This window comes from Python bivittatus, unplaced genomic scaffold, assembly GCF_059951505.1.
Source record: "Python bivittatus isolate LINGU-HERP-01145 unplaced genomic scaffold, Pbiv_v1 ctg000320_np1212, whole genome shotgun sequence".
In the NCBI taxonomy this organism is placed as follows: Eukaryota; Metazoa; Chordata; class Lepidosauria; order Squamata; family Pythonidae; genus Python; species Python bivittatus.
The window spans coordinates 6,742,057-6,764,955 of NW_028277052.1; the positions used below are offsets into that span (position 1 = coordinate 6,742,057).

The following is a 22,899-nucleotide window of genomic DNA, read 5'->3' on the forward strand; positions in this document are numbered from 1 at the left end:
GCAGGTTCTCTCCACTCAGCTGTCATGACCTGCCATTGCAGCTGATGCAAACACTGACATGATTCCAGCATCCTGTGATTGATGGCAAGGTATCCGTCCCATACCCTCCTTCTGAAAGTGACCATTTGTATCCCCGTAGACCGTTATCTCACATGCGTAGCAAGGTACACTAACCTTGTTCCTGCAGCCCCTTCTGCGTTGAAAAGAAACCATCCCGGCTATTTATGTATTTTTGTCTCTGTCTCGTCAAATCTATTTTCTTACACTTCCAATTATCTTTTATAGAGATCAACTGGAGGATAGGGCAGACCCATGATGACCTCAAGATTATTGGATCATTACAGAGAAGGTTCACTTGCAAAGCGAGCTCAGCATTCATCCTCTTCATATTTTTCCACCCCTTATTATTTTGCCATCTTTACAGTTTCGGACGCAGGCTGTTTCCCCCCTCCTGCCCTGAGTCCTCGGTGTTTTATCATCTCTGTCCTGCTGCTTATTTCTTCGAGGCAGAAAAAGTCTTCTGCACTTCACGCAATCATTTTCTCACTGCCTAAAAATATTTAGCATTTCCAAAACAAGGAGGAATATTTATGAGGCTCAGGAGACAAAACGGGAGACGGTTATTTTGCCTGGGTGAGCTGGTTAACACTTCTCCGTGGTTATATCCACCAGCAGCCAAACAGATTCTCCCACATTTTTTTCCCCCTAGTCCATACTTATTCAATTTCATGAAGAAGAATTTGCTCCTGAAATTGTTTCAAAGAAAAGAATTTCAGAGAAATTCTCCTTTTCTGCTACTGCTGCTGTTCAGGGAGAATTCTGCCCCTGAGATATAAAACAACAACGATAATAACAACAACTGGAAAAACTGTCCATCCAGTTTCTTCTAGTTTCATTTTTTTAAAAACTTGCATGTAGGACTTAGATTCATTTTTAACCATAACATCTATTTGTAATGTGATGTGGGTGTAATGTGATGTAATGTGAAATGGGTGATGTTGTTCTGAAAGGTGCTGAAAACCTGGCTGTTCTCCCAGGCCCTAAGGCAGGATGGTGGGTGAACCCTTATAAACTTTTTACGTTGTTTCTGTGATGGAATGGAATTATGAAGGCCAGGCTCAGGGAGATAAACATTTTCTTAGATTGCCAGAGGAGCATGGGAGATACAAGAGGATGAGATTGGCACCTCCCTGAGGAATTCACATCAGTCTGGGAAGATTGATGTCAGGCCTAGCCCAAGGAACTCCAAGAGACAATGCAAATTCAGCTCAGCTTTGTTTATTAGCTACAACCTCTAGCAAGAATCTTCCCAGACTAAAACCCCAGTTCCCAAAGTCCTCCAGCCACAACAGTGTGAATTCCTCAGGGAGGTGCCAGTTTCATCTTCTTGTTCCTCCCACGCGGTCCTGGCGAGCTAAGAAAATGCTTATCTCCCTGAGCTCGGCCTTCATAATTCCATTCCATCACAGTTTCATATGGTTGTTTATGGATGCAGGTCATGTGTTATTTATTGTTCTGACTTTTTATTATGTAAGGCTAACAGAGTCGGTTGGAGTCGAGCATTCTTTAAACCTATCTCAATAAATGGTTTAATAATCTATGTAAACAACTAACTAAACAACTGCAGAAGTTAAACAAGGTCAGTCATAGTTAATATCCGGATGTGAGAATGTGAGAGTGGAGAATCCCAGGGCTGTGGGCTAAATGGGGACGTTAAAAACAAACAAACCTTCCAAAGTCAATGGCAAGCCATTTCCATAATGTTGCCAATAAAACGATATGGATGAAAGCAGCAGGAGTTGAGCCTGACTCAAAGGTTTTGTTGCATTTATTTTATGAATCGGTAATGGGTTAAGGGTAATGGGTCCTCCTGTTTCAGAGCAAGAGTGGGTTTCAGATGGCACGAATCATTCTAGTTTCAGCCAAGCTACTATCAATAGCAGATAAATGGCAAAGAGCTGGAACACAAACCGTGTCCTCTGTATTAGTTAAACTCCAGGTTTTACACAAGCACAAACATCAGAGACTTTTTTCAAAACAGGTGGCATGAAAGCAACCTCGGACTGGTAGCACCTGAGCAACATTTGTGTTAGCCACAGTCCAGCATCCTTTTGTTACTGGCAAAAGCTCTGTGGGATGCTGGATGTGAATCAGCAGGAAATTGTGTCAAGTAAAGTTGTACAACCTGCCTCTCGAACCCTGGAGCCGCAGGCGGTCAGTCTTCCCCTCCTAATACGGCAGCCTCTCTGGAGAAGAATGGGCAAAGCGTTCCTGCATTTTCCTGGGGTCTGAGAGCTGCAAATTGGCTGGTTAACCAGTGTTAACCAGGTACAGCATGAGCACCCACAGAGATTTAAGGTCACATTGCAGGGAGATGTTCAGAGATCAGCGAAGAAAAGAAAGCAAAAGCTAAAAAACTTTGATTTCTTGTTTAGCTTAGCTATTCAGGGCTTATTTCCAGGCAAAGCTTATCTATTGCAAAAGGACACTTTGAGAATATATTTTTTTTAAAAAAATTGCAAATCCATCTGCTGACTCTCTCAGTGTGAAACTCCAATTCACAGGTACCTATAACAGACCGGTTAAAGAGCTTGTAAGGGCTTGAATCTCATGAGGCAAGTTCTGAACGCCAGTCTCTATCTTGCTTTCTTTAAAAGGAATCTCAGATCAGGAAGCTGCTGTTAGAAAATTACTATGGGTAAATCCCAGTTTGCACCCAGTACACTCACAGTAATTCCTATATCCACACACAATCCTCACTCAATATAGCTAGCAAAAAATGTATACAGCTTGATGTTTATTGGTTAAAAATCAGCCAGCATAAAATGAAAAAAAAAAATAGTTAACTGGCAAAATGGGGCAAATGGCAGCAGGGGTATGCACAAGGGGTGGTCAAAAAAGTCAAGATGGTGGTGGCAGTGGTATGATTGAAGCTTTTTTTAGATGCATTGCACAGGTTTTGGCTGTCATGGCCCAGGACTCAGATTGACTCTGACGAAGCTGCTGCAGCTGAACCTGTAGAATGTCAGCCTCGAGAGACACCAAGCCAGGAGTCACCTGAGGCTGATCAAACTCAGGCACCACTTGAACAGCTGGAGCAGTCAGGTGATGATCCACGGCCTCCAAGCCCTCCTACTCAGAGAGTAGAGCAGAGAGCAGAGCAAAGACCTCAGTGAGGCTCCTTGCCAAGCAAGGGAGGAGCTCTCTTGATCAAAGACAGTAGGCTGCAGCCTGATATAAGAGGTAGCCCTGACCTGTGTCAATCTGTTGGAAACAACTGTCTGATCTCCTGCTTTGGTGGGTTGTTCCTGAGAATTTTGCTTGTGAAACTCTGACCCTGGAGTGGCTGCAAACCTGACTTGGCTCTCTGAACTTTGGACTGGATTTTGACTGTTCTTCTGTGTGCTCCTGTTGAAAGTTGAAACCACTCAGGCAAGCTTTCTTTCCAAGAGACTTTGTTGCTTTACATTTCTTCTCTTGTCTATTGTTAACTGCTCAGCCTTGAATAAATTTCCTTCCTCACTTAGCAAGTGTGTGTGAGTTTGAAACCTGAAACAGGACAGTGGTCACCATCTTGATTTTTTTTTTTTGTACCATACTCTGTGCACACTTCTGAAAGGTAGCCAAAACAAGGAGATAGATGTAGATAACAGTCAAAAATTTACATCCAGCCTTAGCCTTTTTATATTCCAAATGGCAGTAGAATAGAGATGGAAAGTAGGACACCAGGTGATCCTTCCTCTATTCTCCATCATGAAAGAACAATTTGTTGGATGATGGGTCCAACAGCTACAGCCTCAGAGGATCTCTAAGGAACAGGAAAACATATCTGCATCATTGTATTTTGCCCAAGACTGGAACTCTGTCTCCAATCTTGGAGGGAGAATTTAATCCATCCTGTCACCCTGGGGCTAAAATCAGAGAACACAGGATTGCAGGCTCAATTTATTAAGCTTGTGAATCTAGATATTGTAGTTTCCTAGGTATTTAGTTACCAGTCATATGAAATGTTAGCACTGTTGTTTTCTTGCAGTAGAAAAACAACAAAAAATCAAGTGTCTCATAGGTGCATCGTTTCCATTGACTGTCATTCAGGATAAGCCAACCTGTTTCATTTTCAGAAATAACACCTTAAGTTGTGAATTTTAACCATTTGAACCAGCAGAATATTCACAGGGTTGCTGCTGTTTTGGTCATTTGGTTTTTAATCAGCAAGGGCAGTTTCCTTTGGCTGCAGTGAAAATTAAGATCGTGGTTGTTGTTGTTTTTTTAAGAAATTTTAATTCCAGCATGGTGTTATAGCAAGAAAACAAAAATAAAATATTTGAATGATCCTTTTCTTTCTCTCAATGAGTATCCACCTTTGTTGATGAATTCTTCAGTATTAACACACGTTAAACAGTACCAGATTGTTGAATATGTGCATATTTCTTTAAAGAAGAAATAATCCTGCAAAGAGTATTTGACTAACCAAAAATAGCAACAGAAAGTTTGGTTGAGGCCCCAAATCTATTCCCAATGTTACCTGTCAAATTTTCCAAAAATCTCAAGTATCCTATACTTGCTGACTTTCTCAAATGACACCTTTTTCTTTTTCCCCTGGAAAATGTCTGAATTTTTATTTTTTCCATAAAAGAATATTTTATGACACTTTTTTTGCAAATATGTTCAGGACTTACATACTTTCCTTCCATATCATCATCATCCTAGCAGAGGAGGATATAAAATAATGGGCCATTTGCCAAGAAGAGAAGGAAAAAAAGAAAGCAAGCAAATATCTCTCCTTCCTGTTCCAGAGAACCTGCTGAATAATTTATCATCCCCATGAACAACTTTGGTAAAATGCCATTTTCTGCACCCAGAAATGATGGACAGTTGGCTCTGCCTAGAAGTGCATAGTTCTGACTGCAAAAGTGGAGGAGATCTGGACTAGAAGCAATATTTTTATCTTCTATGTATTTTTCCCCCCTCTTTTCTAGGTCAGGGGTTTATAAGTGATGATGAGTACTTGGAAATCACAGGGATCACGAGAGAACAATCTGGGGAATATGAATGCACAGCTGTTAATGATGTTGCTGCACCCGACATTCGGAGGGTGAAGGTCACTGTAAACTGTAAGTGAAACTCCATGCATAGTCATTTTTCATAGAGCAACAGATTTTCTAAAGGGCATTTTCAAGCATGATGCACGTATATCTTCATATTATTTACAATAGTTGTGATAGGCATGGTCCTCAAATTATCCTCTTAGTGTAGAAATGGATTTAATGTAAAGATTTCACAGTAGCTTGCTTAAAGCTACTGTATAAATCTCTGACTGCCACATGATTTGGGCTTGGAAGCAAGTGCCAGTGCTGCTATTGGGCTTCCAGTGAGATTTATTCCAAATCTAAATCATGGCATTAGGTTTATAGTGGTAAACTGTGATTTTCCTACTTCACACTCTTAGCTACTATACCAGCCTTCCACTAATGAATTCACAGTTAACATGGAAGGAGAGACTTAAGTTCTATCCCTGAAACAGAGGCAATTGAGTTCAAATCAACAAGATGATTTTCTGATGTACCTTAAGAAAGCTAGAGACTCGTTAGGTTCACATAACACACTAAGGTCTAATTGTGGCTTAGCACTGTGAGAACCTAAGCATTATGGATTGTAAATCATGGCTTATGACTAGGTGGAATATGTATGAATCCAGTCAGTTTCTCTTCCAGCTCATACATAATGCTAAAACAAGAAGAAATAATAGTGGTACACAGAAGTCATTAGTGACTTAAATTAGAGATGGCTAATTTGGCTGTGATTTCACTTGGTGTGTCCTAAACATATCTAGGCCAACCTGTCATTCATTCATTAGAGGACACATTTCAAAGCAAAACAAAACCAATGTAATCATCTGAAAGCCATTGATTACCCTGCAAGCCTGTTTTACCATTGATATTAATATTTTCTAAGCCACTTTTGGATCCTTCTTGACTTGGGGGCCTGGATCACCATTGTCTCCAACCTTGTTTAATTGCTCTTTGATAAGCCATTAAAAAGATGCCTTTCACACGAAGTATGAGGAGTTCTTTCATAGCAGGTCAGAGGATTCTCTGTAGCCCTTTCTCTGACTCCCTCTCACGTGTACAAAACCTCTCCATGTAGGAATGAAAGAAAACATCTTCCTCATCAATTACTTATCCGTTTTTTCTATGGTAGAAATATCAGGTATCAAAACAAAGATTCTGTGCATATGGAAACATGTTCTGCCTCTTAGCCAGGTTAGAACATTCAGCAGAATAACCTCGTATTCCGCCAAGTGCCTAAATCCTACTAGAACAGCACCTACAGGACCTAAACTATAGGTGTGCCATCTAGCCATATAATTCTTATAAATTAATAGCTAGACAATTTCCAGCTATTATCCCAAAAATGAAATAGCTCATTTCTGGCGCAGCAGCTGGGAGAATACATAGTAAGAGATTTTTGCCTTATCCTCTTACTCCTTTATTTTCTTCTGAAGAGAAATTCAAAATTAAGATGGAGTGGGAGAGAAATTCCACTGATGGTAAACCACGCACACACAACAGATTAAGAAATCTTCACCTTTCAGGAGAAGCATGGAAAAGTCTATGTCTGTGTCTGCCAAACTGACATGAAAACATCACAGACATACATTTTATTATGCTTCGTGCTTTTTGCCCTTCTGGGCAATCACTCTTTAAAAGCTTCATTAGCAATGTGAAGCCCAAACAATATGAACTATTAAAATAGGTGCTGTACATTTGAAAGGTTGTTGGCATTTTGGAGGTGATTCAAGGACCATCAAATCCCTCCCCCCCACCCACCCCAAAAAATCCATAAAAGAAAGTTTCCTAGTCTGACTTCATTGAAAAGCCTGTGTCAGCTCAATGCTAGTGTGTTACCACTTTGGTACGTCAGGCCTAGCCCAAGGAACTCCAAGAGACCATGTAAATTCAGTCCAGCAATGTTTATTAGCTACAACCTCTAGCAAGAATCTTCCCAGACTGAAACCCCAGTTCCCATGTAATGCCAGCCACAACATTGTGAATTCCTCAGGGAGGTGCCAGGCTCATCCTCTTGTATTTCCCACACTCCTCAGGAGATGTAAGAAAATGTTTTTCTCCCTGAGCCTGGCCTTCATAATTCCATTCCATCACAGTCATTCTCACATTATCCTAATCAAGTAGCAGGCTCTGTTTAGAGCAGAAATGGATTACATCACATTAAGTATAGGCCCTTTCTTATCTTTCTTTGTCCTGGAGTAATTTCCAGGACCTGTCTATAACCTGGTGACCAGAAAGCTGTTCATGGTAACTCCAACTATTGTCCAGTTTTATTTTTGAAGGAACTTCCCAAAATTAGCAAAGGAGATGGAAAGGACTGAAATATGGGAGAAATGACAGACACATTTGTTCATTCCCAGATTCAGTCAGCTGGGACTATGGAAGCTGTAGTCCAAACACTTGTACAAACTCAGGATGGGGAAGACTAATCTGCTCCTACTGCAGCAGTTACAGGGCGACTTTCCAGCTGATTCTGTTTGCCATCTTAATTCCTCAGGATTCATAGGGATGCCTGGAAAGTATCTGAAAGCATTTGAAATAACCTCTCTTTCCTCTGCAGATCCTCCATCGATCTCCAGTCCTAAGAATACGGGTGTTTCGGTTGGCCAGAAGGGGATCTTACGCTGTGAGGCCTCAGCTGTCCCAGTAGCAGAATTTCAGTGGTTTAAAGAAGAAACCAGGTACCCAAGCAGTCTTTCAAGGCTTTCAGAGTAGTTTAAGAAGGGAAGGTGTATGTCCTTCGGAAGAAATGGTTTCCTTGAGCTGAGGGGATGTTATCAGTCAAATCGGCAGTTTTACCCAGAGCTTTGGCTTAGCTTTGGGAACTCATTTGAATTCTAAGCTCCGCCCTGATGGATGGGAAGTAACTAGAGCATGCCCAAGCCCATATCATCACAGGCATTTCCTGTATCCTGTTATCGTTAAGGAACCTTCTCTAATCTGGACTTTACTTTCCAGAATTCTCAGCAGCAGCCATGCTAGCTGAGGATGTCTGTGAACTGAAATCCACACAACTGGAGGACACAGTTGGAGGAGTCTGCATTAAGACAAATTGCATGCATGCTATTAAATTCAGCCTCTCTCATTTTTTTAAAAAAAAAAAAAAATTATAAAATGGAACATTATATATCCTAGGCACAAATGTACATGAACGATATGAAGTAACTATTATATTTTAGTCTAAATATATCAATGTTAATGCCAGCCATTCCCCATACTTTCTTTATGATGAGCATAAGAAGTTACCTTATATCGTTTTTGATCATCAGAGCATATTATAGTCTACCTTCAATTGCCAATGGCTCTTCAATGATTTAGAACTGAAGCAAATAAAGTAACAAATACGTGGCTGTTGCTGAAAAACACCGGACACTGTGGGGAGGAATTGTTGGAATGGTTATAGCATTGGAATAGGACATGGATGAGAACCAACCTCAGTGCCTCATTTAGCCTTGAAAACTACCAGGTGACCTTGGAGATCCATTATTTTATAGCCCAGCCAACCTCAAAGAATTGCTACAAAAAGGTGAATGCCACCTATGCCAATTTCTTGGACCAAGGGTGAGATTTAAATCGAGTAACTGCAGCCTAGAAGCTTGAAAGTGACTGAATTGCACTTCTGGATTATTGTGTATTAATCTATGCCCTTATCTTATCTTCTTTGCAGGTTAGCTAATGGGCTGGAGGGTGTGAAAATTGAAAACAAAGGACGGATGTCCACGCTAACCTTCTTTAATGTCTCAGAGAAGGACTATGGCAATTATACCTGTGTGGCCATCAACAAACTGGGAAACACCAATGCCAGTATAATTCTGTATGGTAGGTACACAGATCACTGGAATATATACAGGCCACCTATTAGTCTTTCACTCCTTCTGATGGAAGGTGGACCAAGAGCAAATTGTGGGCAAAAGAAAATTTAGCAAAAAGGGACAACTAAAGGAGGAGCTAATCTGAGACACTGATCATTAAAGTGTTTTGTATGGAGCCAGAAAAGTTAATGAGTATCCACGTTGCGTGTGTGTGTGTGTGTGTGTGTGTGTGTGTGTATAACGAGGCCACTAGGATGGATCAAAATTAGATTTTTAGAGTTGGCTGGGAAACTGCAGATTCTGTTTTACAAAATTTGCATCATTTGGTATTTCAAAAGTTAATATCTCTAGAAACAAGGATTCTTGGACAAAAATTACACAAATAAGATATGAAAGATACTAGTGGCTTAACAGGAAACTCGAGGCAGTGTCTTCTCAAACCTTAAGAGTGTTTAAGTTGATCCAGTAAAAAGCACTGAGCTTCAAGGTATCTCTTGCTCCAAGAATGCTCCTGTAGTTACAGTCCCACTAATCTGGTCATAGTTCAGGATAGGATTTGGGGCTTGATGGACCCTGTAATTGTATTTGCAGAACCTACTTAACCAGGATTATAGACTAAGGAGATGCATTTGCCAAAAATGCTAATTTGGTTAGCGCTTACTGTAATTATTTGAGGGGGAGGCTTAGTTTTACCCCCTTTGTTTCGGTGTATACAATTCAGCGTATTGCATAAATCCAGAGATGAGTTTTTAAAATCAAGTCAAGCACGTTTGACAAGAAGGCCAATTTTCTGTCCCAAATTCTGCCTTTTCAAAGCACAGGACGAAGTCAATGTCCCAGCTGGGATCTCAACACATCCAAGACAATTTCCAGTATCAAGTTTTCAAAGCTAACACAAGCAGTGTCTTGTGGCTATTCTAAATTTTTAGATGACCGCCATCCACTCCAGTGATTGTATCGCATGTTGTCATGTCTGTCACATCCATAATATCATTGTTGGATACATTTGCTTACGTAAACTGGGCCATTTTTCTAAGAAGCCATCTGTTCGTTTAACTGTCTGCAAATATGAACTACATCTTTATCCTTTCCTTTCCTCCCCCCTCTCTCCCCTCCCTGTGTTTCCATCGTGACTTCTGTTTTAGAAATACCTGAACCTCCAGCACTGTCAGGTTGGTACGAGCATGATTCGTTCCTTTGTTTGCTTACAGCATATCAAAGCAAGACACCCCTTTGCTATGAAAAGAGAAGAGACGCCTCCCGTTACAGGCATGCAAAATATTTTAAATCAAGACCTTCCAATCTTGAAACGGTTTGAGCTTGAAATGTGGTGTTCCCAACCTTACTGGAATTGCACATGCATTGTTCTGATCATTTCAGGAGTGTTTTTTTCACCAAGAGGTTCTGTTTCAAATTGAAGACAGGAGATCAGAGCTTTAAAGTGGGGGCATTTTGAGCTTAAGACACTTCTGGAATGGTCAGAAGATTACCAGTAATATCTGAACAGCTCCAAGCTCGGAATGGGGGATTTTGAGGTCAAAAAGTTTCAAGTATGAAGCGTTTGGTACACTCTTACAGATCTGTAGAGACTTCTCATTGATGTGTTCTTGGAAGGAATTAAGGGATTGCTTTTAAAATGTGTTAGGGATAGTCCTCCACATCAGCTTATTCATGGAGGTCAACTCTGTCAATAGCCTCTAGTCATGATTAGTGGTATTACCACAAAATGTTGTAGTATATATTTAATCCTTAATGTGCAGTGTTCCTGCCAACTAGCCAGCCAATACAAACTCAATATTGATATAACCAGAAATTATAGGAATTGGATGGAAACTTGGGAAATGAAATATTCAAAGAAGATTTCCTACATAAATCATCACAAATTGCCATTGCATATGTCCATTTCTTTGCAATAATCCCTTTGTTTGTGTTTTTTTCTGCTGACCTTTGGAGTGGAGCAGGGAGGTGGGGGGTGGGCTGGAAGAGAGAGAGAGAGATAAAATGAAGTTTGAAAAGAAATAAGAAAAGAGGGAAATTATAAGTCTCACAGTCTTATTAAAGAAGAGTAAAAATCAAACTCAGTGGGAAAGGGAAGGGAGGGGCCAAAATTATTACAGTCTTGAATATGATTAATAGCCTAGATAACTTGCTTGGCTAGCAATTATCAGACTGGGGGAAGCCATAGTCTTTCCTGCTCATTAAATGTAGGGAGTTTTCATCTATGAGGAACATGAACTAACCTTAAAAACTTCTTTAGCATCTCTGGAACACTATCAGAAAAACATTGAACTAGGGTCCAAAGCTGCTGCTTTAGAAAATTTATGGAATTTGTTTCTTTGTACCCAAAAGTCTCAGTAGTTGAACATAAGGAAGGAAATAGCCATATTGGGCTTTTTGGTGCAAAATGTGACAGTTTGCTATCCCAGCAATTGGGAATATAGGTATTCCTCGACTTACAACCACAATAGGGACTGGAAAATTCTTCATTAAGCTGTGTGGTTGTTAAGTAAGGCATAATGTGACCGCACCTGATTTTACATTTTTTGGGGGCAGTCATTAAGCAAATCACCATGATCATTAAGTGAATCACATGGTTGTTAAGGGAATCATGTGGTTCCCCATTGATTTTGCTTGTCAAGTGTTGGCTGAGAAGGTTGCAAATGGTGATCACGTGACCCCAGGATGCTGCAACCATTATAAATACATGCTGGTTGCCAAGCACCCAAATTTTGATCATGTGACTGCAGGGACGCCACAGCAGTCATAAGTGTGAGGACAGGTTGTAAGTCACTTTTTTCAGTGCTGCCATAACTTTGAACAGTTGCCAAATGAATGGTTGTAAGTCAAGGACTACCTGTATGGCAGTGATGTTAGAGAAGCATATTTAGGGAGGGGGGTATACTGTAAGATACCCCCGTCTTAAAAACATAGCATCTAATACACATATCTCCAAAGAAATTTGGAAGAAATTTCCAAACAATGTTCAGCTATGCAATGGTACAGCAGCTGACAACAGTGGTTATATTTAAGAAACTGGTAGACAACAAAACAAGAATCCACACAACACAGATGAGATGAAACATAAAAATGCAAGAAAGATATACAAATGTTATCACAAATTGCTCCTAAATTGATGGCTCCCCAGTTTTAATCTCTTAAGCTGAAAAGCAGTGAGAGCAGCTAAAAAACATTGGGGGGGGGGATATTAAATAAGTTCCTGTAGCTTTTGGGTGTGGGGGGGTATTGTTAAAAAATGTTGAGCCTTAGAAATCTTGAGTGTGGAAGGAGACCTTGATCTGTAAGAGACTCTGGAAAAGGCAGCAGAGCCCATGAGGCAGGTGAGACATACCTATTATCCTTTAGAGGGGGTAGTTTAGTTTTGATTTTTGTAGGGTATTTTCCTAACCCTTCCTATGTGGTATCTATTTGCGTACCCTGCCGTAAAAGATTCAGCATTTTATGAAAATTATTTGGCAAAAAAAGGGTTCTGCTTTCCGTGTGTTTCATAAAATGCTACAATGGCTTTCATCTCTTTCTTAATGTGGCTGTGTTGCTTTGAGAAAAGTTTCTCAAAGCCTCAGCAAGAGGTCAGAATTCTTCCATGATGATCCCCAGTGTGGAACTGGAGCTGAGGAAGGGTATAATACTATACCAATTGTGGTATTCCGCTTGTAGGGCTCTAAAAAGGTGTGAAACTATAAACAGTAAGAAGAAACAATCCTAATTTATTAGTTGTTAGGATTTAGTATTTAGAGGTCAAGTAGGTGGCATCCACCTACTCTGGACTTGAAAACTAAGCAGGTTCAGGCCTGGGTAGTATTTAGATAGTAGGAAGGACACAATGTCAAGCCACTTTTACTGTTGTCAAGAAATCAACATGGATATGACCATGTAATAAACAAGAGACAAGCTTCACTTGGGAGTATCTGTAGCTCTTTATTCTCCTCTTTCAAGAGAGAAGGTGTGGCAGAGGTTAGTTTGAACTGCACTGGATTTCTCAGGTGACAAAGTCCAGCCAGGGGAGAGACCCCGGCACAGTCGCCTCAGTTTCTGAGGTGGGCTCTTGCTGCACTTCCAGAGTAAGCCTACATCCTTTGGTGGTCTTAACCACCCCACATTCCAGAGAAGAAACCCGTTGGGAAACCAGAGGCGAGAATCGAGTCCTGTTACTCTTAAACTACTCAGGACCAATTGTCTGACATAACCAGCAGCAGCTGAGCTCCAATAGATGGCTTGCCACCAGTGCTGAATTTCAAGGAACTTTCTTTAGAGTTAAAATGGGGTGTTCCTATTTCAAGTTAAGAAGGAACAGCATGGCTGGGTATGTATAACATGCTAATCAGAACAACCGGTGATGTATGCATCAGACACACAAACAATAAGATGGCTTAATGGGATGGCCTCATTCACACAACTTGATAACACAGTTGAGTTCCCACAACACACAGGGCGTCTATTTGCCCACTCTTCCATAAAATATTTAGTATTTTATGAAAAGTATTTGGGGGAAGAAAATCTGCCCAATCCCCTTGAATGTAATTAATATGTCGGTAAATCCAGCTAGTTTCCTTCCCTGCTCCTTTTAAAAAAAAAAAAAAAACTTGGGAGAAATGTCCCATAAATACAAAAAGTAAATGTTATTTACTGTACTATTAATTTCAGTTGTTTGAGATTTTATTATTATACAGTTCTGCTGCTGTCTTTTAATGCTGCATTTCAAAATTGATAGTGTTTAATTTTTATAACTCAAACTAATTTACTCATGGGAAGTGCCACTGCACTGAATGGAGTCCCATTAATTTCAAAAGGATGTAGCTATGCTGAAACTTAATCCAAATGCTATTTATGATTTCTAGGAACAACTTACTTAGAAATGTTATTTAAATATAATTTTTAAAAGTATTACATTTTGTTCTAATAATCTACTATTTACATTCTGACATATATATTATGTCATTTTATTAAAGCCTTTCAACATATTCCTTATTTTGGAGCTCGGCATTCAGAGTTTAATGCCATGTCTACCTGTATATGTCAAGGACTGCACGAGTGGTCCTTTGCATGCAAATGTCCATCTGCTCTCATTTTCCCAAAAGTTGTTCTTCCTATAGAATACTGCAGATGATTTCTATTGCCTACTTGAAAAGGTCAATAGATCACGTCTCAAAGTGACCTATAACAAGTCGGTGTCCTCTTACTTTTTTAAAAAAAGTTCAGTTAAACTTTGATAAGGCCTTTAAAATCAGATTTTTTATTTTATTTTTTTTTACTTTGCATTTAGAATTCCAGTTTTGTTCAGAACAAGAACTAGCCCTTTAGGATAATCAGACATCAGAGAGTGCATCCATTGTATGTTTTCTGGGCGTGCCTCTCCCTCAGTGACCTTGTAGTCCAAAATCTGAATCACTTAAGAAGTTGGACATGCCTAACAATGCAAATCTACTTAATCTGTGGGAAATGGAATACATTTCTGCATTTCAGAGGTTGTCAGAACATTGTGGTGTCATGACCCACATGGCTTTCACTTTGTCCAGACAGAGTAAGGGTATGATCTGGTAATCATCCAGCTATGGGTATGTAAGCTCCAAATTGGATCACTGTCAGAACATAGTGGGGCTGGGGTAAAGGCCTTCAGTGACCTAGCACAAAAGCTCCTGCCAAAGCCCCAACTTTCTCTTGATTGCTGCCCAAGGCAAGCCAGCCCAGGATTAACATACTTTTGCCTAGTTTCACCTTCCAAGGTCAGGTCATCTTGGCTTCTTCCTGGGGGAGGGGGGACATAATGATGGGTGCTGACCTCCAGGCCCACTCCAGGCATTGTACCTTTTCTGCTTCTTGCAGGAGAATGACACTTTGCCACGGGAGTCCTGCTGTTCAATCTTCCAGGGGCAGTGTAATGGTATGTGGGAATGACCTTGGGAGACAGGAGGAAGAGCTGCAGACTAGGCAGCGGTCAGATAAGAGGCAGCTGAGCCCACAGAAGGAATGGGGACATGTCAAACATCTCAGAAGGGATCCTTCCTAGTTTCTTGGACTGTAAAGGTGAGGGCGGAGAGATGTATTTTCAGATTTGCAAGATTCTGTTAACCTTACAATAAAGTTAGAGCTAGTACTTCTGGGTGTGCTCCTTGTCTGGGCAACCTCATAAGGCTGGAGGCTCAGCACCAAAATTCAGAGTTGTCCTCCTGCAAGGAGTATCTGGGTCACCTTTGGCAGCACTCAGGAATAGTTTGTCACAAGTCAAACCCAAAGGCCACTAAAGGAAAGGATCTCATACATGGCCCAGTCTGCCACTAGCAGCTCGGCAAAGGCTGTCCATCTTTGGGCAGAATGGGAGCAGGTGCTGCCCCCCAAAATTTGCTCAGATCCCCCCAAAAGTTCATGACCCATAATGTCAGAATCACTCATCTAATCTATGTTTCCGTCTCTCTATCATTTAAGCATAAATGTCCTTTCCATTTCTCATTAAGGTAGGCTTCTCTCCTCTGTTCCAGTTTTGTTAAGGGGAAGAAGAGAATAACAGGTTACCTTTCCTTTTGGCTGACAACAGCACCGCCACAACAGTGCATTTCTCACAACCTGCAAAAAGTTAGTCCATTAGAAAAAAATGCAGAAATTTCACATTTTATTTCTCATGAGTATTCCACACACCCTCACGCTGAAAAAAAGAAAATCATTGGCATCTGGTTATTAGTCGTAGCTTTCTTAAGTCTGACACAGCCAATTCAACATTTGCTAATGTCAGCAGCTGCACGGCATTTTTCTTCTCCCTTCCCTTGCAACTAGGTGCCATCTTCGGATTCAGACTTGAATTGGTTTTGCTCCCTCTCCTAATTAAGGAAAGAAAAACATTCAAATGCTTCTGATTTCAGCACTGAATGTGCATTAATAATCCTTTATTTTCAAGAACAAAATAAAATATTTGATTTTTAATAGAGCACTGTGCATGCACACACATCCTCGCCATTCCTCCCAGAACAACAAAGCTCATTTGAATTGCTTTACAAAGATTGCCTGGTAAATGCTTGGGAAAACAATGTTGCAGTCTGTTGTAATTAAGCAAAATAAAAGTTCTGTTTGCAATGAGACAATTTGGCTAAGCTGGTTTTTCATTGTAGAAATGGGTTTTGTAGCTCTCTGCTTACTCAAAGAATGCATGAACTAATTAGATTCCCTCTTGCCATTATTTTTAATTTTTTTACCATTACAAGAGTTGTTACCCCTTTGTCTTAAAATTAATGACGTTGGAAAGCTTGCATCCTGTTTCTTTTTAAGTTCAGATTATGGCTGAGTATCTCAGCTTTCGCTTGAGGTATAATTATGCATTAATGATACTTTTTCTCCTGCTTCCCTCCCTCCACCTTGTAAAATACCCTTTGCCCTTTCCTGCAGTTTTTGCTAGTTCATTTCTATAACTAAGCAATGAGGTGGATAGGTTTGGTGCTTGCTTGCTTTCCCGATCCTTAGCATCATGCAGTGAATGAAAATCAGCAGCAGGTTGTCTGAACCGAGCCATCGTGGCTGACAAAAGGTTGTTTGTGGCTTAGCATGTTGTGTGAACTCAGCCTGCTGTAACTTCTTCCACAAGCCAGTCATGGAGAGTTTCCCTTCTGCCAGCATGGCATATCTGAAGATGAGGACTATAACATTTCCAAGGCATTCAATACAAAATCTTACTCATTTTGCAAGCGAAATAACAGTTGGGTTGGCACTCTGACAGCCTTTTGCTTCCTCCCTAATAGTCATTTGGGTATGCTGTGGGTGTGGAAACTCAGGATATTACACATATACACAATGGTGTATAAAACTACCATTAGCACAGAAGGTTAAAAAGTTGAACAATAATAATATGCATCAACCAATAAAATGCATATAGAAACAATGAAAACATATAAAAGCCACAGTCCTGGTGTAATGTGTGCTCCAGCCTTTTGAGGGATCAAGAGACACGTGCATGTGAAAACCGCAGAGACGTGTGCACATTCTAATCAACATTGGGTGTCTCCAATGAGATTTCTCTTGTTTTCTCTTGATAGGTTAGAGAAATGGGATGAAAATAACAGAATGACTTTTAACAGAGAAATGAAAAGTTATTCACTTAGGAAACAGAAGTGAAGCAGAAATCAAATGCACAGGTATAGAATGGGGGCATCTGGCTTGGCAATAGTATTCATGACAACATTCTTGGTATAGTTGATTACAAACTGATTTTGAGCTGGCTATGTGACGTGGCAATAAAGTATTAGGTTGCATCAACAAAAGAATAGTTTCCAAGTCACACAAAACATTGGTCAGATTCTAGCTTGACTATTGTGCTTATACATGAAAAGAGAAGAACAGATATCACCACATTTTTTAAGTACTTGAATAGATGTTGCATAGAAGGTCCCAGAGAATCCAGTCAAAAGATAATGGTTTAAACAGTCCTAGACCTGGTTACAATTAAGAACACAAGCCATAAAAGTGGATGTAACAGAGTCATAACTAAAACTTAAAATACTCTGATTCATTTCAGTCCAATTCCATTGAAGATGCCATTGCTTGGTTAGTCCTTGTTGCTGGAGAGCAAAATGTTGCAACAATATATGGCACGTTGGAGAATCTGTCCACTGCAAAGTAATTAATATAAAATTTGTCTAGGTAGCCCAACAGATTTTTGACTAAAGGCTGAATTAGCTTTGACCAAGGATCAGAACAGAACCTATAGCACACCCAGACACCGAATAATCTATATTATGTTTGTTTCTGCTGAACGATTGCCAGTCCAAAACAGATCAGCAGTCAATACTTCAAGTTCTAAACAAAAGACAACTTCTGTGACCTACTAGAATCAGACTGAATATTAAAAGATACTTCTTAAGAGCAATTCAGTGATGGAATCCATTACTCGAGGAGAGAGCGGGTGCTGCTTCACTGAATGTGTTGGAACAGAGGTTGGATTGCCACCTATTAAGGATGCTCTAATTTAGGTCTCTATATTCAGCAGAAGGGTGGCCTTGATTATCTAAAAGGGCTTTTCCAACCCTTTGATTCTGTGATTTCTTCAGGAAGTAAACAAGTTGAATTTATATGAATTCAGAAGTACTGTTAAAACAAGACTGGGAACCTTCTTAGTTATGCAAGGCATAGAAGCTACAGGCATCTCCTGCCTGTTGGTTTTGAGCTGTCTTTGAAGGGGACACAACTGTGTCACGGGTACCAGCTCTTTGACGCATATATCTTTCATGCATTTCTCCCTTTTCAAAGATTCTAAACTGGTGGCCATCTTTATGATTTCTTAATGAGAAAATGAAAACAGGTGCTGGTTCTTTGTGGAAAACTCTAAGCGTGTCCATGTCACCTGCAAATGTCACTGGAGAAGCATGGAAGCAATTGGAAAATTCCCAAGAGAGATGCTCCTAAAAACTTTCTCAAAATACGTGGAATTGTCCGCAAGAAAATGGACAGGCATCCTCTTTTAGTTACAGAGAGCTCCTCTGCTACTAAAGTCCCCTGCAATGCTTTGAGGAGCAAACTAATTTCCTGGATAGAATTCTCAAAACTTTTTCAACTTTCAAGCAAGTGAGAGCCAAGGTTGGTTGCTGCCAAGAAGAGCAATGGGCTGGACTCACTAGCCAGTTAGCAAATTCACCCTTCAGTAGGTACGCTTGATAAACTTCACTCAGATTGTCACAGGCTAATCAAACCCTTTAGCAGGTTTGCCTCCCAGTTTGCAGAAGATAGGATTGGAACTGACTCTTTTGGTTGACTGTTGTGAAACTCTTTTCCCAACAGAAACAGCCAGTCTGGCTGAAAAACACTGCCTTTATCCACTTCACTTTCCCCAGGTGGTCATAACAGATGCCTACACAGCTTTAGATGCCTTCTTTACAAAGCTAGTTCTGCCCAGATCACGTTGTGTTTTTTATGTTTTACTGTCCTTCACAGTTCTCCTTCCGCACCCACATTATGTTGACAATTTTATTTTGTCCCACTATCTCTTTGATATTCTGTCATTTAAATCCAGGGTTTGGGTGAGTGATGTGACTTGAACTGTCTTGTCTTTTGTAACTGTCTTTTCAATTTTGGTTATTTTAATCTTCTCTCTCCATTGGCACCATTACTAACAAGGCTGTCCCTCCCCTCTCAGGAAGTTTGCTGATGGGGTGCATGTATAAATACACCAGATATCAAGTGAAGCCTTCAAAGCTGAAATACACACCAGACTGAATCCGCTGTTTGGTTTAGAACTGAATTTATAACAGAATTGGATTATGCCTCTGGAAAATGTGTAGGGTGGAACAGTGTGAAGACAGGGAAAGACAGCCTATGGTTGTTCTCCAGGGAAATAGTTTCCAGGAGGAGCTGCCCACAAAAGAAAACTCTTAGAGAATTCTGTTAGAAGAAACTTTGGTCCAGCTCTTCAAGATAGCATGACAAAGGTGCTTAGAAAATCTCCACCCTATTTATGGACAGGGAAAACTAGACAACTGAGCTTTCCAACTTGCCAACAAGTTATTTGCTGAGAAACTTCCACTTTTACTTTGAAAGGAATGAAAGCTTTTGGGAGACGTCAGATCAAAACTATATAACTGAAATGACCCTTGTTCCAAGATAGTCATACCTAACAGCTACCACCGAGCCAGGAAGTCTTTCATTCCCAAAAAAGTACAAGATAGCCATCATGCAAGGCACAACTATGGTGTGACCATAAAATGTCCCTCTTTGATACGTACTGCATCGGCACACCCTGTCCGCTACAACAACTTTCCTCAGTCTGATGGCTATGGTTGTGTTGCACTGTTACTCCCCCAAGCCCTAGATATCATGTTGCTGGTTAGGAATTGGGGAAGTTGATATGCAACCATGACATCCGAAAATCTGCACTGCAGGTATGTATCAGGATCCAGACCACCCGCTCCCTGTTTCTGAAGTGGGCTATCGTAGCAGTCTGGGTCTGTCTTATTTATTGTTTGCTTATTTATTATTTTGTTTCCCTATGCCTACATGTTCTCCCATATAGGGCAGTCATAAAATAAAGCAAGGAGCAGCAGGAGTCAATTATTCATAGGAAGGACAATGAACAACTCGGCGCAACTTTACAGCAGCCGTCGACCGTTATTAAGGAAGAGCAGCAGGGCAATTATCCAGACTTCCTCTCTCTTTCTCTGGTTTTTGTAGTCTGCCCATGTACAGTGGTCATTATAAATTTTTTACTAGGTTAGCGCTGCTCAGCTTGTTAAGCAACAACTGAAAGCAGTCCTTTGCACGTATTGGAACGAGAGAAGAAGGCAAAGGCACAGGAGGACAGCGATGGGAGGTGGGCAATCGCCCTCACCGTGGAGCAAAACTACAAGGGTATAAAACATTTAAGAGCAGTTAGTGCATAAAGGCTTCCATATGGGAGGAGTCGGCACAGATGTGTTCTATTCTAGGATTCCAGTCAATCAGCGTTGCTATAAAATTGTAGATTAATGAATCAAACAGCCTCTTTGGTTGCTAACAGTTGCAGTGGGATTTGGGGAGAAGGGGGAAGAGCCTTGGGGCTTTGCAGCTGAATTCAGCTGAGAGCCTACACGGAGGGTTTCGATTCTCTGCTAAACTTTTAAAAGCATCTTTAAGAGGGGAGGAAATCTGCTTTCTGTCTTCTTTGCCTCTCTCAGTTCTGCCATTTGATGGAGTTGGGGGTGGGGGTTGAAGAGACATAAAGCAAAGGAAAGAGCTCTTCCCATCTAGATTTGCCAAGCCTTAAGAGCCACTGCAGAGTTTCAGGGGTTTTACCATCATTTCAAATTAGATGAGCAAACAGAAGACACGGGATGTTTTTAGCGATGGAACCACACCTCTGGAGGGCCTTCTTTGTGGAGATCCATCACTCCTTGTCTCCGCACAGGCTTTTTTCCAGAGGTTTTTGATGCTTAACATGTTGCCACTGATTTATTGTTACTATGATTGTTATGGCTGTTGGTGCTGCAGCTGCTACAATTCGGATCGTTGCTTTCTAATGCATGTGATATATTCATTCTGTAGTTTATATCAGATGCTCTGTGGACAGGAACAGGATATTAATAAACTTGTTTACATTTGTAATTAAATCAATGTCCTGCATTTTTGCTCATAGGGTTTTGCATTACATGAGTGCATAGCAATGAGACTCTCGTTCACGGGTCCTCTCCCACAGGTACAGGCACAAAGAAGAGGCACATCTGCATGATGATACCTACAGGAATTTCTTGTGACATTTGAACTGAGAATCCAAATTAATGTAAAGTGTGGTTTGTGAAAACACAGCTGGATTATGGGCCAGTGTGACCCCTGTTTGAGTAAACTAGGAGATGCATAACCTGTGGCTCCTGGCCATGATTTGCCCACTGGTGCACTCCCATGAATATGAACAGATGAACCATCAACTATCATTTTAAGCATCTAATTACATGTAGCTTAAAATTTAATCAACTTAGCTTTCGTCATGATTGCCACCACTATTTTTCCTTGGTCCCAACCACTTTGGGGAATTCAAATTCTGGCAATACCACTCAAGGGCCAACTTGGTTGTGCATCCTTTGTCTATGTGTGGGGGGAACCTCTATAATTTCAGGACACTGCTGAATTGATCCTTTTTGGGCTGCAAATCAAAATGTTTCCTACCTCCTTGTCAGCTGGGCTGGAGGAAGAGAGGGAAAAGGAGAACCTTACACCCTGTGGCTCATTTACTAAGTATTATGAATTGTGCCACTTGTCCCAATGTGGACATACTCCAGATTTGGATCTACTTCTCCTTAAGATTCTAAATAGGAGGTCAGTTGCTGAGAATTTGGGGGGAAAGTCCATAAATCCAGAAGGCATCTAAGTTGGGGAAGGTGGAACAATGGTTTGAAATGACAGATGAAACCTTGCCTTCATGAAAAAACTAAAAATAAGTGCTATTGAGTCTCTCTTGCTATGAATTGAAAAGTTTCTACCAAAGCAATATAACCAAGGTATTTCATGAAGGAAACAAAGCTAGAGAATTCTTTCAGGCAAGGTACGCCTGTATTTCTTCTTAGGGAAGTTAGCCAAGTTTGCCTAAAGCAAAGAGTTTGGTGAATGAAAGCTTGGACAAGACACTTGTGAGTTGCCAAGAATTTTGATTTGATTAATGAATAGGATTATTAATCCATCTGTTCCATGTCCCATCCTTTTACCTTCCACACCCTGGCAGTTCCTGCTGTCTGCTTAGCTGGAAATGCCTGATACTGAAGCTGGAAGTCTGCCTGAGGAAAATATGGCCAATTTCTGCTCAGAGGACATGGTCCTCTTCAACCTACACAACATTACATAAAACACACTGGATCTTTTTCCTTACACAGTGACTCTGTATAAACTGTACATATTTTTGCAGGGGTTGGGAAGAACTTCTTTGTTTAAAATAACAAAATAACTTCATACTATGCACATAACATCCATTCCTAACCACTATGTCCTCAAAATAATGAAACGGGTATCAAGACATTGTGATGCAAGCTCTGCCTTTTAACACGTCACAATGTTGCATGCAATTTGTAAGAGGTGGAATTTGCAGTGCAATGCTGCAATGAACATCTCAGCACTTATCCCCTCCTCGCCCCCTTCTGCAGATGACTTATGACGTGATATTATTTTATTGCTATAGGATTGTGTCTGGTTTTGTTTTAATCATTGTATAAGTCCTTTGTCCTGGTAACTAGCATCAGCATCACTGGACAACTCTCAAAGATTATGGTTTTCTGAACACCCATTTTTTCCCTACAAGGACTTCCTTGACCCCATTTCTTATATCTACCTATTCACCTTTTTCAAGCATGCAAGGCATGACACAAGTTGGAAATGGGGCAATATTTATCCTCTTCCTCTGGGTGATTGTGTAAATTCAACTCAAAAGGACTGAGCAAGCACAAGAGCAGTCATAACACTGTCAGGAAAGCAGGATAATTTAAAGAAGATGTTAGGGATCCCCTTAGGAAAGGAGTGCATGAGTTATTTCTGGGCCAAAGGCTGAATCTGGCCTTTCTAAGCCTGGG

General features: G+C 40.6%; 1 protein-coding gene across 1 annotated transcript in view; it reads left to right on the forward strand.

Moving 5' to 3' along the window:
* The window catches only part of OPCML (opioid binding protein/cell adhesion molecule like), a 282,923-nt gene that overhangs the window by 259,501 nt on the left and 523 nt on the right, over positions 1 to 22,899 (forward strand). The window contains exons 4-6 of the mRNA XM_088139161.1: positions 4,980 to 5,114; positions 7,630 to 7,750; positions 8,737 to 8,888. Of these exons, the coding sequence (XP_087995287.1) occupies positions 4,980 to 5,114; positions 7,630 to 7,750; positions 8,737 to 8,888 (408 nt within the window). The remainder of the gene's footprint in view (positions 1 to 4,979; positions 5,115 to 7,629; positions 7,751 to 8,736; positions 8,889 to 22,899) is intronic.